Source organism: Pleurodeles waltl, chromosome 8 (genome assembly GCF_031143425.1).
Source record: "Pleurodeles waltl isolate 20211129_DDA chromosome 8, aPleWal1.hap1.20221129, whole genome shotgun sequence".
NCBI lineage: Eukaryota > Metazoa > Chordata > Amphibia > Caudata > Salamandridae > Pleurodeles > Pleurodeles waltl.
The window spans coordinates 25,840,523-25,859,882 of record NC_090447.1 but is presented as its reverse complement, the minus strand read 5'-3'; the positions used below and the strand labels follow the sequence as shown (position 1 = coordinate 25,859,882).

General features: G+C 46.6%; 1 protein-coding gene across 1 annotated transcript in view; it reads left to right on the top strand.

Annotated features, from left to right (window-relative positions):
• LOC138249319 (transient receptor potential cation channel subfamily M member 2-like) overlaps nucleotides 1-19,360 on the top strand; it is a 1,037,937-nt gene that overhangs the window by 21,507 nt on the left and 997,070 nt on the right. The window contains exon 2 of the mRNA XM_069203278.1: nucleotides 7,429-7,609. Coding sequence (XP_069059379.1) covers nucleotides 7,429-7,609 — 181 coding nt within the window. The remainder of the gene's footprint in view (nucleotides 1-7,428; nucleotides 7,610-19,360) is intronic.

Here is a 19,360-nt window from a genome sequence, read left to right as displayed (position 1 = left end):
TTAATGCGATATTCAATATCTTTGCCTCCATGGCCCCTGGCGGTTAACCGGCTGGTCCCTCAGATCCCTTGGCCTTTGATTTGGGTGTTCTGGTTCCATGCAGGCCGACGCCTTTCATGCCCTTCTGTCCGGTAGAAGGTGCTGGTTCGGCGCCGGTACCGTTGGCGTCACCGAGAAGACCTGCGACGCCGATAACTTCTGCTGCCCCGGCTCCGTTGACTTCGCCACGGCTCTAGTCGACGCCGGTGAAGAGGGCCTGCCTGTCCACGGCGCCGATGGATCCGGTGTTGGGTGAATCTGAAGATCTACATCATCCGAGGTCTTCGACATCAGTTAACTCCTTGTCAACGTCAAGGATAGAGGCCAGGTTGCGCTCCAGGAGAAAGGCTCTGAGACTGTTAGAGGAGCAGGAATATAGAAGGCAGCTCCTGGAGGAAGGAGAGATCGTGGAGCCCCTGAGAGACCTTCAGGGCTTGGACTCCGCTAGCGGTCTTGACACTTCCCCGGAGTGGGATTTGGCATCTCCTGGGGAGTATACTGAGGAGGCTGCCTCGTTCCAATCAGTGGTGAGGAAGGCGGTGGATTTTCTAGATCTTCCTGCAGCTGAGGTCAAAACTAACATCCTTACAGAGGTATTGCATCCTGCTTCAGCTGCGGCAGAGCTGCTCCTCCCCTTTAATGAGGCACTCACGGAACCGATCATGGAGGTGTGGAGAAAGCCAATATCTTTGCCAGTGAGTAGATCTGTGGCGAGGAGATACCAAGTGGCTCCTGGGGATCCAGGTTTCCTTTCAAGGCACCCGACTCCTGAGAGTCTGATGGTACAGGCCTCATGTTCCTCACGCACAGCTCCTGGGGCCTTTCCTGGGGCACCGTCAGACGGAGAATAAAAAAAGATGGAACAATCTGCAAAGAAAACTTTCTCATCCTGCAGTATGGCCCTGAAGTCTACCAACGCAACCTGTGTCTTGGGCAGGTATATCTATGCTTTGATGGACGCGGCCAAGACTGCGCAGCCTGATTTGTCCCAGGATGTTCTCAGCCTTCTGACTGATGCGCAGGCAGCAGCAACTCAGGTCATCCAGTCTGGACTAGATACATCTGATTCGGTGGCCAGGGCGATGGGCACTTCTATAGTAACTAGGAGGCATGGTTGGTTGAGGTCGTCAGGGTTTTCATCTGATGTGCAATTGACCCTCCTAGTCTTGCCTTTTGATGGGGACAAACTGTTTGGTACTAAGGCTGATTCTGCCTTGGAACGTTTCAAGGAGAGCAGGGCTACCGCTAAGTCTCTGGGCTTGCAGGCTTCTACCACCACCTCTTTTAAATCATTCAGGAGGTTCAGGGGGTTTTGGCGTGGCCCTTCCTTTCGGGGGAGATTGCAGCCAGCATGCCAGCAACCTACCACTATTCCTCCCTATAGGTCATATAGGGGGCGGGATAGGGTTAGGACCAGAAGGGCCGCCCAGCAGCACCTTGCCTCTTCCTCTTCCTCTGGAGGGGTACAACAGGGAAAACAGCCCTAGTCCTCCATCCATTCCATCCCATACTTCTCGTGTAGGAGAAAGGCTATTGCATTTTCTCCGTATGTGGGAGTCAATCACATCGGACTCCTGGGTCATCAATATTGTGGAGAAAGGTTATGCCCTTCCTTTTTGGGAGTTTCCCCCTCTCATCCCTCCCCGGCCATCCTTCTGCACAGAAGACCATCTCCTGTTGTTGCAGCAGGAGGTTCTAGTTCTTTTGTCAAAAGGTGAAGTGGAGTTGGTTCCAGAGCGGGAAAGGGGTCAGGGTTGTCATTCAAGATATTTCCTGATCCCAAAGAAAGATGGTCGGTTGAGGCCTATCCTGCACCTGAGGGTTTTGAATTGGTTCCTCAAGCAGGAGAAATTCAAAATGCTGACCCTAGCGCAGGTGCTTTTGGCATTGAACGAAGAGGATTGGATGGTGTCTGTCAATTTGCAGGATGCTTACTTTCATATCCCCATTCTGAAGTTGCACAGGAAGTATCTCCGGTTAGTGGTGGGATCGCAACACTACCAGTTTGCGGTCCTTCCTTTTGGTCTTACTTCCGCACCTCGAGTCTTCACGAAGGTGATGGCGGTGGTTGCAGCAAATCTCAGGAGGAAGGGAATAGCGGTATTCCCTTACCTGGATGATTTGTTGATCAAAGCCAAGTCTCCAGAGCTCGTGCTGCATCACCTGCGGTTGACAATCCAGTTGTTGTTCGACTTGGGATTTTCGGTGAACGTGCCCAAATCTCACCTGGAGCCCTCTCAACGCCTCCTTTTCATAGGGGCAGTACTGGACACAACATTGAATTGGGCCTTTCCTCTGCCTCAGCGGATTCAGGACATTCAGGCGTTGATTCCAATGTTTCAAAGTGGAGCGGTTGTTCCAGTCCTCAAGGTCCTTCGTCTGCTCGGTCTGTTCGCTTCAAACATTCTGTTGGTCACTCATGCACGCTGGCACATGAGGGCTCTTCAGTGGTGCCTACGCAGGCAGTGGTTTCAACACAGAGGGGATCTCAAGGAGTCGAATGAGGATCTCCAGAGACACTGCGGCGGATCTGCAGTGGTGGGCTGTGGACGGCAACCTATCCCAAGGAAGGCCGTTTTCACTACCACCTCCAGTGGCCACCGTCATAACGGATGCTTCCACTCTAGGGTGGGGAGCTCATCTGGGGGACTTGGAGATCAAAGGTCATTGGTCTCCAATGGAACAGAGGTTTCATATACATCTGTGGGAATTTGCGGCGATATGTCTAGCTCTCAAGGCCTTCCTCCCTTCCCTTTGCGGTCAGTTGGTTCAGGTCCTAACAGACATACACTGCCGGTATGTAGTACATCAAGAAGCAGGGGGGAGTAGGGTCGTACCTTCTCTGCAGAGAGGCTCGGCGGTTATGGTCCTGGGCACAGGACCATCGGATTTGCATATTAGCAAACCATTTGGCCGGAGTTCTGAACGTACGTGCGGACAGTCTCAGTCAGAACATCTCGGCCGATCACGAGTGGCGTCTCCATCCAGACCTGATCCTTTATATCTTTTGGATGTGGGGATTTCCACAGGTAGACCTGTTTGCCACTCGAGAGAACGCGGACTGCCCATCGTTCTGCAGCCTCCAGTATCCGGTGCAAGGAGCGTTGGGGGATACGTTTCAGATGTCCTGGTTCAGCCAGTTGCTTTACGCGTTACCCCCCCCATGCCCTTGATTCCTCGGGTTCTGAGGAAGATTCGCCACGACCGGGCCCAAGTTATCTTGATAGCTCCAGATTGGCCAAGAAGGGTGTGGTACACAGATCTTCTCCAACTCTCACTTTGCCCTCCGCTCCGTCTCCCTCACAGGGCAGACCTCCTCTCGCACTCACAGGGGCAGATTTTACACCCCCACCTCCAGAGTCTGCACCTACATGCCTGGAGATTGAATGGGGCAATCTGAGTTCCTTTTTCCTCCCACCAGAAGTGGTGGACGTTATTTTATAGGCCAGGCGACACTCCACCAAATCTATCTATGCTGGCAGATGGGCAAAATTTGTGGCTTGGTGTGGAGAGAGTCAAATTGATCCCTTACATGCCCGTTTGTTGGACGTGTTATCGTTTGCATTATCCTTGGTGCAGAGGGTTTGTGCAGTTGCAACTGTTAAAGGCTACTTGTCGGCACTGTCAGCCTTTCTGTGCCTGCCTGATCAACCTTCCTTATTTAAGTCCCCTATAGTGTTAAGGTTCTTAAAGGGCCTTACTAACAGGTTTCCTCCCACTCCCTTTGTTATGCCTCAGTGGGATTTAAATTTGGTATTAACATTCCTAATGGGTTCACCATTTGAACCTTTGCATTCATGTCCTTTAAGGTTTTTGGTTTTAAAAACAGTTTTTCTTATACCAATTACATCGGCTAGGCGTGTGAGTGAGCTTCAGGCACTTAGCGTTAAGCCCCCTTTCACTTCCTTTCATGTGGACAAGGTGGTGTTGAGGACCAAGGCGACTTACCTACCGAAGGTTGTTGCACCCTTTCATTTAGGACAGTCTATAACTCTCTCGTCCTTCTATCCTCCTCCCCATCCATCAAAGGAGGAGTAGAGACTGCATCGGCTGGACCCAAAAAGGGCGTTCAGTTTCTACATCGACAGGACGAGAGAATTCTGAGTGGAGGATCAGCTCTTCGTCGGTTATGTGGGGAAGAGGAAAGGCAAAACTGTCCACAAAAGAACACTATCAAGGTGGGTTGTTCTTCGCATCAAAGTGTGTTATTCCTTGGCAGGGAAGATTCCTCCTGAGGGAATTAGCGCCCATTCCACCAGGGCTAAGTCGGCCTCTTCGGCCTTAGCTAGAGGTGTTCCTTTGGCTGACATTTGTAAGGCTGCAACTTGGGCATCCCTCCATACTTTTGCAAAGCATTATTGTTTGGATTCGGAGGTTAAGAGGGATGACCATTTTGCACAGTCCGTGCTGCAGGATTTTTTGGTTTGACCATTCAGGCACTCAGTGAGTGTGGTACTGCTTCGGGACTCTATCCATTAGGTGAGGAATCCACAGGTAGTTGTATCCACCAGAAGAACAAGTTACTTACCTTCGGTAATGCCTTTTCTGGTGGATACACTAGCTACCTGTGGATTCCTCACGGTCCCACCCACCTCCCCGTTGCCTGGATGGTCTTGACAGGATATCCTGGTGTGCGTTTGTATATAAGAATGTGTATTTTTGCTTGATGGTATATGTATATATTTGTACATATATGAGGTTATACATTTATACATTTTTCAATATGTATATATATATATATATATTTGATATTTTGCAATTTATGTTTGATTACATTTTGTGTTTTATATACATGTCAAGTATGTATTGTCGGTAGTCACCTGTTCGCCTCAACGTAAAAAATGGTGAAAACTGACGTCAGCACGCCGGCGAGGACCTCTTATTGCCTTGATGACGTCAGACGGCGTCGCGTGGGAGTCGGGCAATTGTGACGTCCTCGTCGACGTGCAGAGCTTGGAAGAACATTTCCGTCGAATGCTGGCGCATTGGGAGAATTCATTAGGTGAGGAATCCACAGGTAGCTAGTGTATCCACCAGAAAAGGCGTGGTTCTTATGGTTCATTAATGCAAAGCTTTTATTATTAGGGTGAGCAATCTAAGAAAGTGGTGTAAGATTGGACTGCATTACTGACAGTAGTGCCAGTGTAAAAATGTGTATACACATTTGCAAAGTTTAATAATATGAGGCTACGTATAATGCTCCCAGATTGCTCTCTGGTTAGTTGCAAATATTTGCAGAAGCTTGTAAGCAAGAGTGATGATTCTTTGCTTTCAAAATAAAATGTTCACAAAAATGCAACTAGGAAGAATAAGTTTAGCTTAACTACTGAAAATGTTAAGGTGCCATTTGTCTGAAGCATGATTTAGTAAAATATGTTTGTGCGTGCTAGTATTTCCAAAAATATTCATAATAGAAAATCCGTATAACCAGGTTCAGCAAAATTATGGGAAACATACAAACAAACACGCATTGGCAAAACAAATAGATCAGACGTTGGTCAGCCTTTTGATTTTGTCAATGTGTGTCTTTTTTTGACATGGTTTTTGAAAAACGTTATTATTGTGAAAACTGCAGGCCCTCACCGTCATAACAAACATAGGCAAAAAGCTAAAATAGTTTTGGTCTCAAAAAGAGCACACTGCCACTGTAGTTTCTGGCATTGAATAAAATTACTTTAAGTACAAATATGCTCCTAGTGAAAGAACAGAATGCTGTTACTCACACTTAGCCAGCTGATAAATAGAGAGATAGAATTTAAATAAAACAAAGGGTCTTGGATAAGTAATCATGTGCCCAATTCATAAAGAAAATCCCAAATATGCAAACATGGTATATGTCCTTGCATTGGTGCACCTATACAGCTTTCATGAATTCACAAGAATTTACAGAAGTAGGCCCAAAAAGTGTACTCCTAGATTATATTGGCGAACTGCATCCTAGCATGAGCAAATATACATGTGTATGTAGTTTTTCTCATATGAAAATCTTTTGAGCGTTTCACTTTGCTTCCAACCATTTTTTCCCACCCGTAGAAGAAGTTTTACTTATGCCCATGTCAGGCATAAATTTCCAGAATTTCTCAGTGTGAGAAACGATTAAAGAATAGCTGGTGAAAACCCCTAAAACATGCTAGTTAGTAGGTTTGCACAGACTCAAAAAGGCATTCAAACCATGGAGCTATTGCTTACCCTTGTAGGGCAATGAGTGACTGCACCCGCTTGCAGGTGAATGTCTGATGGGTCCAGGGTACCTCTTACACCCCTCCAGAGGCCCTCAGGAGGCACACTGACAGTGTGCCTCCTAAGGGCATGTTTGCCTTGTGGCCTGAATCCGTATTGCCGCACGGACAGAGAAGAATAGTGATTTCCTCATTTGCATGAGACGCGCCTCACTACATATGAGGCAATGCTCTCTCACAATAGTGGTACATGTGCGCTCGCACTATCAGTATGGAGAAGGGGGAACTCAAGTGTATGTGGCCCCTTCTGTAATACCAAAGTGCCTGAGTGGTGCACACAGCAGGTGCCAGGCTCATTGTGCCCCCTGGGCGCTTTCTATAATACAGGACCATATGTATATCTCTGTCTCCAGTTTTATATCAAATGTCCCATTCATTCTTTTTTGTTGGTGCATGTCTAAAACAACCAATAGATACAGCAGACTCAACGCAGTGCACCCAGACCTAATACCAAGGCAAAAATGTATTAGTTTAGAGGGTGTTACACCCCAAAACACCCCAAACATACTAACCACCTGGTAAAATCTTTTTAAGTATGGTGACTGCACCAACCTTGTGAACTGTGTACAGCACACCAAACTTAAAAAGCCCTTTCCAGGGATTTTGTTTGCCTGGAACAGAACTGAGCTTGGAATGTGATGAATAAACAGGCCCCGTAGTTGCAACCAGGGCACATATGCAAGAGCCATTTAAATATGTAACCACAATGTCCTTTCTTCACTGCTTAATCACAGCACTCCATCTACATTGCTGCTTGTTAGGTAGGGAACAGCATAGTGCAGTACCTTAGTACATATGGTGCTTTCCTGCTCTCTCATGCAGGGTACCACAGCAACTTAACTTTGTGTGACACCTTTGTAAATCTGGGTCATAATGCAAAATATGATAGACTTTTTTGAATTTTGAAAAGACTGGATTTCTTTAACATGCAGTATTTTTTCACTTGTTTCACTTTAGTACTTAAAGATTATATCAATGCATATACAGACATTTATTAAAAGTGATAGTTTTTTAACATGAACTTAAAAGCATTAATGGCTCACTCCTTAATGACAACACCATTAGTAAACTGTGAGACCTGTCAGAAGCAAGAGTGTGGAATTCCGAAATTCCTTATACTTTTGATTACTTTTCCTTCTTGCCTTTGCAGTACGTACGTGCTTCTAATAATACCCCTTCAGATATTCTATATGAAATGATGACCAAGCAGTGGAACCTCAACATTCCGAACCTTCTCATATCAGTATATGGCGGAACCAAGGACTTTCCTATAACTTCAACACTGAAGACACTGTTCTCAGTGGGACTTCTCAGTGGCGCACAGAGCACAGGTGAGGGACACATGAGACAGGAAGAAGATGGAATAGTTTTAATTACCTCAAATACTTATGGATATGTATAGCTCTACACTGAGAAGATATTTGAACAGTTGATGATGCTGTCAAGCATACTTGATTGAATTCCATATGTATGGGGTTTGGATAAATGTTGGACTTGCTCCTACAGGACACGTCTAATCTCATTATCTAAGATGAGCTTTGTAAATGTTGTTTGTTCTTTTGTTTTGCTTTGAAACAAAATTAGGAAACATGCTGAAACAGACAATGTTTTCTACCTTTTACCCATCCAGCCACATTTAAAATTAACAGTATATTTGACAGAAACCACCGTTGCTAATTAACACTTTAAAGTAAAAAGTAAGCTCAAAAAGAGTGATCTAATAGTCTGTGAAACTTCCTTGCACCTTTAAGAATCCTGGAGGCTGCACTATCCCATCCTGGCTAGCAGTGAGCCATCCATTAAAGGATATCCTGAACACATTCTTCCAATTTGTTTGAGATTTGCTTGCCTTTTGAAGGTGGCAGATAATTGTTTTGTTAATTTTCTTCCAAGGAAAATATTTTTTGGTCTTGGCTATAGAGACCCTTAGCAAGCTTTATTGTTTGCATTAAATTACATGTACTTAGAGTAGGCTTTGTGTCTCTCTCACTTCTCTGCTTCCGACTGTACTATGGTTTCTTTTTATATGAGGGCAGACAGCTGCTGCCATGCTGTTACTAACTGCTCGCTTCAGATCTCTAGCTGGCTTTGCTGATGTATTTTTGTATTTGCCAGTGTTTGTTTTTGTAAAAGCAGGGCCCGGAAGCGTTTGATATACTGCTACCAGATGCTCAAATCAGATTTCTTGCACTCATTCCTTTGTCCCCCACCAGGCACTGGATGTCTGTTCATGTTGAAGAAACTGTTGTGTTCATGTTCCTATAAGCAATAGCTCAGTGGTATTCGTTTGCCTTGAAAAAACAAGCCTGTCAATTTATGTTTTCAAATGACAGCAGAGGCGATGATTAGTTGAGAGCTGAACTGACAACTTCATTTTTTTAAACACTCTTTTAATTTTGAATTGATTTCTGGAGTGATTTAGAGTTTGGTAGAGAGGGTACTCTCTTGCAACGGTGAAGGAGTACCCTCTCGTTCAAACTGAAGGTCCATCCACCCACCTCATTAGAGGCAGGCAGTCCTTCAGCATGTCAGCAAGGGATACTACTCTAAATCTAGCATACTCCTCTGATCTCCCGATGGAGTAAGAGCCGTCGAAGAGCTGGCCATTTGACCACCAGCCTGAAGTAGAGTTTGTGGTTAGATGGCCATTTTTCACCATTAGATAAACCCTGGCGATAAGGGGCCTGGCGGTAAGGGGCAGTGCAAACTATGGAACAACCCCCACAGCATGGGAGGAATCTACTAGTTCTCTGGATGGGGATTTTAGTAGATAGACATAAGCATTTGAATAGTTCCACCCATGTGAAGGAGTCCTGGAGTACTTCTTTATATACTATCTTCTTAAGTGTAGATGTTTGTCTTTCTTCAGAAAGGCCTGTAGAAACATTAAGAAAAACCATAATACGCAGCCTAGGAAACAGGCCACAGTGTCAGGCTACGGCTGATAGTGTATAACCGTTAGTTCTCTTCCAGGGGATCCTCATCAATAGTCATAAACATTGAATATTCCTGCCCTTGTCAGGGGTGTGGAATTTATTAAAATATCTACTTGTCCACTGGACAGGTTGCTTCTCAAATCTACTTGTCCTGTAAATAGATCTACTTGTCCCTTTGGTGCCATGTAGTGTGGCGCCAAATTATGGCAGCAATCTCATTATGTAAGAGCTCTGATAATAGCCTCTCTGATTATGCCAGGGCTACTACCATAGTAGGGCTTGAATACTTGCAGTTTCAATCCCTACTGTAGCAATTTCCTTATTTTTCCACCTTTCTGCAGATCTGCATACTGGGGCTGAAGGAAGCAGTAAGCAATAGTTCCAGGGCTGGAATGCCTTTGAGTCTGCAAACCTACTAACCTGCATGTTTTAAAGATTTTCACCAGCTTCTCTCTAATATTTTTCCATAATAAGAAAGGTTGGACATTTACTCCTGACAATGGCAGAATTAGAACTTCTTCCAGGGTTGGGAAGAAAGTGTCTGGAGGGAAAATGAACTTGCAAATGCTCAATAGATTTTCAAATGAGCAAATCTACATGCGTATTTACCCATGCTAAAATACAGTTCACAAATATTTTATAGGGGTACGACATATACCATGGGTGCACTTTTGTGACTTTCTTTAAGAATTTGGGGCCACATGTAGGTAGGTTCAGATTTGCGACCCGCAAATCCGAATGTAGGATGGTGTCCCTGACACCATCTGTGATTCGCAAGGGCTTCGCAAATGCACACCTCATGAATAATCATGAGGTGGGTCGCAATTTGCGACCCCCTTGCGAATGGCGGCCTCACAGGGATGGTGGCCTGCAGGAGACAGCAGACCACCATGTCTGTGACTGCTTTTCAATAAAGCAGTTTTTTTTTTTTTTTGTAATGCAGCCCATTTTCCTTAAAGGAAAACGAGATGCATTACAAAAATAAAAAATGAAACGTTTTAGTTTCATTTAAAAATGTTTACAGTGACATTCACAATGGGGAAGGGGTCCCAGAGGGACCCCTTCCCTTTTGTGAAAGTGTTAGCACCCATTTGAAATGGGTGCAAACTGCAATTGGTTTGCACCCGCGTTCGCAAAACAATCCTACATTGCACTGCGAGTCGCAATTAGGAAGGGAACACCCCTTCCTAATTGCGAGTCGCAAACCCGTTTTGCGATTCGGTAACCAGGTTACCGAATCGCAAAACTGGGTTTGTGCATCGCAATGTGCTTTTTGCACGTCGCAATTCGCGAAAGTCGCTGTTTGCGACATGCAAAAAGCTACCTACATGTGGGTCTTGGTCCCTAATTAGGTCTGGTGTTAACAAAGACATTTTGTTTTTATTAAACTTCTATTTCTCTCTCTTTCGGCTGGCTTTACTGTGAGTGATCGCATTCTTCTCTTCCACAAGGAGCATATTGGCACACAAAGTAGTTTTGTTCAGTGTCAGGAACTACAGTGGCAATCAGTGACGTAACGAAACTGGAGGGTGCCCCTTTGCAAAGAACATGGAGGAGCCCCCTCTCCAAACTCACTCAGGGCAGGTGCTGTGCTGAAGGGGCCCCCTGGAGGGCGGCTGCAGGGCCTTTGTTATGCCACTGGTGGCAACGTGTGCTTTTAGAGTTCAAAAAAGTTTTGGGGGGGTTTTGCCAGTGTTTGTTACAATGTTGAGGGCCTGGTAGCTCCCACAACAATAAAGTGTTACAAAAGCCATGTAAAAACAAGACACGCATTGATGAAACTAAAAGACTTATAAAAATATGTCAGATCAGTTGGCTTTGTCAGTGTTTGTTTATTTCCATGCTTCCCATAATCGTGTTGAAAATGGTTACACTGATTTTCCATTAGAAATAATTTTGGGAAATATTAGCATGCATCAAAACATTTTACTAAATGACACTTCATTTGCATCTAATCAGAGAGCATTCTGGGAGCATTATACTTAGCCTCATAGTCTAAACTTTTCAAACATGTGTATACACGTTTTTTTTTTTTGTACTGGAACCAACGTCAGTAGTGAAGTGTGACCTTAAAACATTTATTTACAGCACTCACCCTAATAATGAAGGTTTTCAAATAATGAACCATAAATACAAGTTCGAACAGCATTATCTTTTGGAAACACATTACCTCAACTGCAGAGAAATTCACTCTCTGTAAACAGGCAGCCAAAGGGTTTGTGCTGCAGAGTGTTGGGCCTACTTGTCCCAAGGACAAAGTAAACATAAAAACTTGTTGCCCTTGACCCCAAACAAGATGTCCCGGGCGTCGGGCGATAGGAATTCCACATCCCTGCCTTGTGCGGCGACCCCGGAGCATACATAAAATACACACATGTAAAAGTATGAAATATGCATGAAAAATATATATATTGCATTTTTAGTAGACAATTTTCATACCAAACTCATGTATACGTGTGCACAACAGCAATGCAGACTATATTCATAAACAGGCTAAAATGCTTTATTTCTATGGAGTTTTTTTTTTTAAACAGTCCTTTTCAAAATTACAATAAGAGAAAAACTTTCCAAAGCCCCATAACTGGGCCCAGGGAAAGAAGCAGTAGCAACATCAGTTGAAAAAAGAGAAAAAACTACATTGAAAACAATGGAGCTTTATTAGCCAATAGGCTGCATGCAGGTTAACACAGGAGAACCATAAAATTCTGGCACTGTGCCTTGAAGACCCTGAGCACCTCCAGTATCCCACCATGTCTCAGGGGTGAAGGAGAGGTGACAGTTGGTTCACAGTTAGATCAGTTCTTTTTTCCAGCTTCTTCTGAGATGATCCTGGAGCAATGAGCTCTCAGTTTTTCTGAGTTTTTCTCAGGAAAATATTTAAAAACAGCGTTTTATCTACCTTCACTCAACATTTCATGTCTTTGTCTGAGTCAAGGGATTTTTTCCTGACTGTAAAATGCCTTCTCTTTTTGTGAAGTGCACTTTCTGTGGGAAGAAGAAGGCCCAGTCTGATCCACACTCTCTCTGCATTGTGTGTTTACCTCAGAGTCACTGCCCTAACACTTGCAGACACTGCAAGAACATGTCAAAAAGAACTCTGAAGGACAGGGAGAAGATCAGACTTCATGGTCTTCATGAGAGACAGAAAACATCGTCCTCTTCGCTTCCCAGGCAGCCAACAAGCCATTCTCAGGAGAGACAGGCTAGATCGACGTCAGCTTGTAGGAAGGTGCCTGTTTGTTCCCCGTCGACGTCATCGCAGCCACCGTCACATCGTCATAGATCGCCGTCAACGGCGACCCGACCGACGTCGAGGGATACAACGTCGAAGGTACATAGCCATCATAAGGGCAGATCTCCGTCGACGGCAACCCACCGATCGACGTCGAGCCAGCACCGGCGTGCTCATTCGCCGTCGAAGGCCTCGTACCCCTCGACGCCACGGAAGACGACATCGAGATTGCGACAACGGTGAGAACAAAGACATCCGTCGTCGTCGGCCTATCATTCGACGACGAGGCGCACGATGTCGAGCAGGTCACGGTCAAGGGACCACCGGTCACCGTCGAGGCACTCGACGTCGAGACCAGAGCAGTCCGTGGTACTCCCTTCGACGTCGTTGCAACTTTTGATGTCGACACAAGTGTTGCCTATCTCACAGGGAGAAGAGTGTCGGCTACCGCCGGCTGATAAGAACACTCCAACAAGTCCAGTGGTCTCCATAAGGAGTGGTTTGTCTGGGCGGTCGAGAGTCGCATCGTCTGGGCACATCTCGCCCATCAACTTATCGCCAAGGTGGTTGGAGAGTCTTAATAAAACGACTGCTTCTCCAGACTGGCAATACTCGAGAATGTACTCACCTTTGGCTTCTCTCCCGAGGACACCATCACCAACAGCGCGGACAGAACTGGCTCATTCTGCGTCTCGCCAGTCTGCCACTAGGCCTTGGTGCGCTGCAAAAAGATCTCGGAGCAGGTCACGCTCCCAGAGAAGATCAAGATCACGCCGTCACAGAAGGTCCCCTTCTTGGTCCACATCGTCAGGGTCTTCAGTAAGAGTGTACTCCCCGACTCTAACGGATTCTCCACCAGCTAGAGTTTCCCCAGTGGACGACATCACAACTTTTAACGAGGTGCTTCTCAGGAGAGCACAGGAGCTGAATATTGAGGTCCCGGAGCCTTCAACCTTTTCATCCGTAATCTTTGAAACCCTGCAACACAGAGCGGTTTCAAAGAAATTGTTACCGCTGGTGCCTGGTCTTCTGCAACCAACCATGGACACCTTTTTAGCACCAGCCAACCTCCGATCAGCTCCTGCTAGGATATTAAAGAAATGCAAGGCACCTGATCAAGATCCTTTGTTTCTCAGGACTGATCCACCGCCAGACTCAGTCATATTGGCTGCAGCCCGGAAGACGCACTCAGTGGCATCATCCTCCATGGTTCCACCCGACAAGGAGAGTAGACACCTGGACTCTCTATGGAGGAAGATGTGCGGCACGGCAGCTTCCATGATGAAGGTCTCCAGCGCCTCCGCACTCCTAGGCAGATACGACCGGTCACTCTGGGACTCACTGAGCAGGTTTACATAAAAGCTGCCTAGAGAGGACAGTCAGGAGATCCTTCAGGAGGGAAGTCTGGTCTCCAATCAGGTCATCAGTGCGGCAGCAGATGGTGCAGACTTAGCAGCACATGGTTACGTGCATGGGGTTTATGCGAGAAGGTCTTCCTGGCTAAGGCTCACAGGTTTGAAGCAGGAAGCGCAGCAGCATATCCTAAACCTTCCGTTTAACGGAAACTCGCTTTTTGGAACCCACACAGATGAGGAGATGGCGCATATGAAGGCGGAGGTGGACACCATGAGGGCAGTGGGCCTTGAGAAAAGGAAGGACTTCCGGCGAAGATATAGGCCTTACGACAGGCGCCCGTTCCAACAGAGGGTTCAAACCCCTCATTGGTCCCAAAGGCCACAACAGAAACAAGAGCGTCCACTCTTCCAGTCTCGTAAAGCCACAAGAGACCGAGGGTCAAGCAGACCTCAGCAGTCTATCCCCAAAGCTCCTGCAAAACAATGAGGATTCGCTTCTCTTAATACCGTGCACCACTCCGGTTGGGGTAAGTATCACAGCGTTCATTCACGAGTGGCATTGCATAACAAAAGACAAATGGGTGCTGAACATTGTAGAGAATGGGTACTCTCTTCTTTTCCGACAACCTCCTCCTCACTTGCCACCAACCAAGTGCAATCTGGCTCACATGAGCTTATTACTCAAAGAGGCTCATGCTCTGTTACAGAAAAAAGCAATAGAAAAGGTTCCAGTCGCAAACAGATGGAAAGGGGTGTACTCCCGCTATTTTCTAGTAGCAAAGAAGGGTCGGGAAGGAGTTTTCAGACCGATTCTAGACTTGAGGCTGCTGAACAAGTACATAAAGAAGCAAAAGTTCAGGATGCTGGCTCTCCACCAGATTTTCCCTCAACTGCATTGAGGAGACTGGATGTGCTCCATAGATCTGCAAGATGCGTATTTTCATATCCCGATCATTCGCAAACATCGGAAATTCCTACGATTTCTGAAAGCCTCCCAACACTATCAGTTCAAGGTGCTTCCTTTTGGCCTAAAATCTGCCCCTCGTGTTTTCTCCAAATGTGTAGCAACGGTAGCAGCGCATTTAAGGAAGCAGAAAATCTTCATTTATCCATACCTAGACGACTGGCTACTGAAAGCCTCCTCTCCGGAGCAGGCGAAAAACCATCTGGACATGGTGCTCAGTGTTTTCAGATCTCTAGGTCTACAAGTCAACTACCAAAAGTCCACCCTCATCCCTACACAAACCCTCCACTACCTGGGAGCAATACTGAATACAGAGCTCGAAAGAGTGTTGTAGGAGGGTGGACTGGCTTGTAGTGAGTACCAAGGGGTACTTACACCTTGCACCAGGCCCAGGTATCCCTTATTAGTGTATAGGGTGTCTAGCAGCTTAGGCTGATAGATAATGGTAGCTTAGCAGAGCAGCTTAGGCTGAACTAGGAGACGAGTGAAGCTCCTACAGTACCACTAGTGTCATATGCACAATATCATAAGAAAACACAATACACAGATATACTAAAAATAAAGGTACTTTATTTTTATGACAATATGCCAAAGTATCTCAGTGAGTACCCTCAGTATGAGGATAGCAAATATACACAAGGTATATGTAGACAATACCAAAAATATGCAGTATAGTATTAGAAAACAGTACAAACAATGTATAGTTACAATAGGATGCAATGGGGACACATAGGGATAGGGGCAACACAAACCATATACTCCAAAAGTGGAATGCGAACCACGAATGGACCCCAAACCTATGTGACCTTGTAGAGGGTCGCTGGGACTGTAAGAAAACAGTGAGGGTTAGAAAAATAGCCCACCCCAAGACCCTGAAAAGTGAGTGCAAAGTGCACTAAAGTTCCCCAAAGAGCACAGAAGTCGTGATAGGGGAATTCTGCAGGAAAGACCAAAACCAGCAATCCAACAACGATGGATTTCCAGACGAGGGTACCTGTGGAACAAGGGGACCAAGTCCAAAAGTCACGATCAAGTCGAGAGTGGGCAGATGCCCAGGAAATGCCAGCTGTGGGTTCAAAGAAGCTGCTACTGGACAGTAGAAGCTGAGGATTCTGCAAGAACGACAAGGGCTAGAAACTTCCCCTTTGGAGGATAGATGTCCCACGCCGTGGAGAGTCGTGCAGAAGTGTTTTCCTGCGGAAAGACCGTAAACAAGCCTTGCTAGCTGCAAAGCTTGCGGTTAGGGTTTTTGGATGCTGCTGTGGCCCAGGAGGGACCAGGATGTCGCCAATTGCGTCAGGGGACAGAGGGGGCGCCCAGCAAGACAAGGAGCCCTCTCAGAAGCAGGCAGCACCCGCAGAAGTGCCGGAACAGGCACTACTAAGTGGAGTGAAACGGTGCTCACCCGAAGTTGCACAAGAGAGTCCCACGCCGCCGGAGGACAACTCAGGAGGTCGTGCAATGCAGGTTAGAGTGCCGTGGACCCAGGCTTGGCTGTGCACAAAGGATTCCCTCGGAAAGTGCACAGGAGCCGGAGTAGCTGCAAAACACGTGGTTCCCAGCAATGCAGTCTGGCGTGGGGAGGCAAGGACTTACCTCCACCAAACTTGGACTGAAGAGTCACTGGACTGTGGGAGTCACTTGGACAGAGTTGCTGGATTCAAGGGACCTCGCTCGTCGTGCTGAGAAGAGACCCAGAGGACCGGTGATGCAGTTCTTTGGTGCCTGCGGTTGCAGGGGGAAGATTCCGTCGACCCACGGGAGATTTCTTCGTAGCTTCTAGTGCAGAGAGGAGGCAGACTACCCCCACAGCATGCACCACCAGGAAAACAGTCAAGAAGGCGGCAGGATCAGCGTTACAGAGTTGCAGTAGTCGTCTTCGCTACTTTGTTGCAGTTTTGCAGGCTTCCAGCGCGGTCAGCAGTCGATTCCTTGGCAGAAGGTGAAGAGAGAGATGCAGAGGAACTCTGATGAGCTCTTGCATTCGTTATCTAAGGAAATCCCCAAAGCAGAGACCCTAAATAGCCAGAAAAGAGGGTTTGGCTACTTAGGAGAGAAGATAGGCTAGCAACACCTGAAGGAGCCTATCAGAAGGAGTCTCTGACGTCCCCTGCTGGCCCTGGCCACTCAGAGCAGTCCAGTGTGCCAGCAGCACCTCTGTTTCCAAGATGGCAGCGGTCTGGAGCACACTGGATGAGCTCTGGGCATCTCCCAGGGGAGGTGCAGGTCAGGGAAGTGGTCACTCCCCTTTCCTTTGTCCAGTTTCGCGCCAGAGCAGGGCTGAGGGGTCCCTGAACCGGTGTAGACTGGCTTATGCAGAAATGGGCATCATCTGTGCCCATGAAAGCATTTCCAGAGGCTGGGGGAGGCTACTCCTCCCCTGCCTTAACACCTTTTTCCAAAGGGAGAGGGTGTAACACCCTCTATCTGAGGAAGTCCTTTGTTCTGCCATCCTGGGCCAAGCCTGGCTGGACCTCAGGCGGGGCAGAAACCTGTCTGAGGGGTTGGCAGCAGCAGCAGCTGCAGTGAAACCACTGAAAAGGCAGTTTGGCAGTACCCGGGTCTGTGCTACAGACCCGTGGGATCATGGGATTGTGCCAACTATGCCAGGATGGCATAGAGGGGGCAATTCCATGATCATAGACATGTTACATGGCCATATTCGGATTTACCATTGTGAAGCTACATATAGGTAGTGACCTATATGTAGTGCACGCGTGTAATGGTGTCCCCGCACTCACAAAGTTCAGGGAATTGGCTCTGAACAATGTGGGGGCACCTTGGCTAGTGCCAGGGTGCCCTCACACTAAGTAACTTTGCACCTAACCTTTACCTGGTAAAGGTTAGACATATAGGTGACTTATAAGTTACTTAAGTGCAGTGTAAAATGGCTGTGAAATAACGTGGACGTTATTTCACTCAGGCTGCAGTGGCAGGCCTGTGTAAGAATTGTCAGAGCTCCCTATGGGTGGCAAAAGAAATGCTGCAGCCCATAGGGATCTCCTGGAACCCCAATACCCTGGGTACCTCAGTACCATATACTAGGGAATTATAAGGGTGTTCCAGTAAGCCAATGTAAATTGGTAAAATGGTCACTAGCCTGTTAGTGACAATTTGGAAAGAAATGAGAGAGCATAACCACTGAGGTTCTGATTAGCAGAGCCTCAGTGAGACAGTTAGTCACTACACAGGTAACACATTCAGGCACACTTATGAGCACTGGGGCCCTGGGTTACCAGGGTCCCAGTGACACATACAACTAAAACAACATATATACAGTGAAAAATGGGGGTAACATGCCAGGCAAGATGGTACTTTCCTACACAAACCCCCCCCCCCCCCCCCCAAACGAAGGACAATAAGACTAGCCATGACCTGATGAGTCTTCATTGTCTAAGTGGAAATATCTGGAGAGTCCATCTACATTGGAGTGGCTACTCCCAGGTCTATGTTCCACTGTATAGTCCATTCCTTGTAGGGATATGGACCACCTCAACAATTTAGGATTTTCACCTTTCATTTGTTTTAGCCAAAGTAGAGGTTTGTGGTCTGTCTGAACAATGAAGTGAGTGCCAAACAGGTATGGCCTCAACTTCTTCAGAGCCCAGACCACAGCAAAGACCTCCCTCTCAATGGCAGACCAACGCTTTTCTCTAGGGGTCAACCTCCTACTAATAAAAGCAACAGGTTGATCCTGGCCCTCAGAATTAAGTTGTGATAGGACTGCCCCTACTCCTAATTCAGATGCATCAGTTTGGACATAGAATTTTTTAGAGTAATAAGGGCTTTTCAGGACAGGTGCAGAGCACATGGCCTGCTTCAGCTCCTCAAAAGCTTTCTGACAGTTTGCTGTCCATAATACCTTTTTAGGCATTTTCTTGTATGTGAGGTCATTAAGAGGGGCTGCAATGGAGCCATAGTTCTTAATGAACGTCCTGTAATATCCAGTGAGGCCTAGGAAGGCTCTCACCTGAGTCTGAGTGGTAGGGAGAATCCAATCAATAATTGTTTGGATTTTCCCCTGTAGTTGTGCAATCTGTTCCCCACCAACAAGGTGTCCCAGATAAACCACCTTACCCTGCCCTATCTGGCACTTTAAAGCCTTGATAGTGAGGCCTGCCTTTTGCAGGGCCTCCAAAACTTTCCATAGGTGGACCAGGTGATCATCCCAGCTGGAGCTAAAGACAGCTATATCGTCCAAATATGCTGCACTGAAAGCTTCCAGCCCTTGCAGGACTGTGTTCACCAACCTCTGAAAAGTGGCAGGTGCATTTTTCAAACCAAAAGGCATTACAGTAAACTGGTAATGTCCTCCAATGGTTGAAAATGCAGTCTTAAGTTTAGCATCTTCTGACAATTTGATCTGCCAATACCCTGCAGTCAAATCAAAAGTGCTTAGATACTTGGCAGATGCCAGTGTATCTATGAGCTCATCTGCCCTGGGTATAGGGTGAGCATCAGTTTTGGTTACCAAGTTGAGACCTCTATAGTCTACACAAAACCGCATTTCCTTCTTTCCATCTTTGGAATTGGGTTTTGGTACAAGTACCACAGGAGAAGCCCATGGACTTTCAGAGTGCTCAACCACTCCTAGT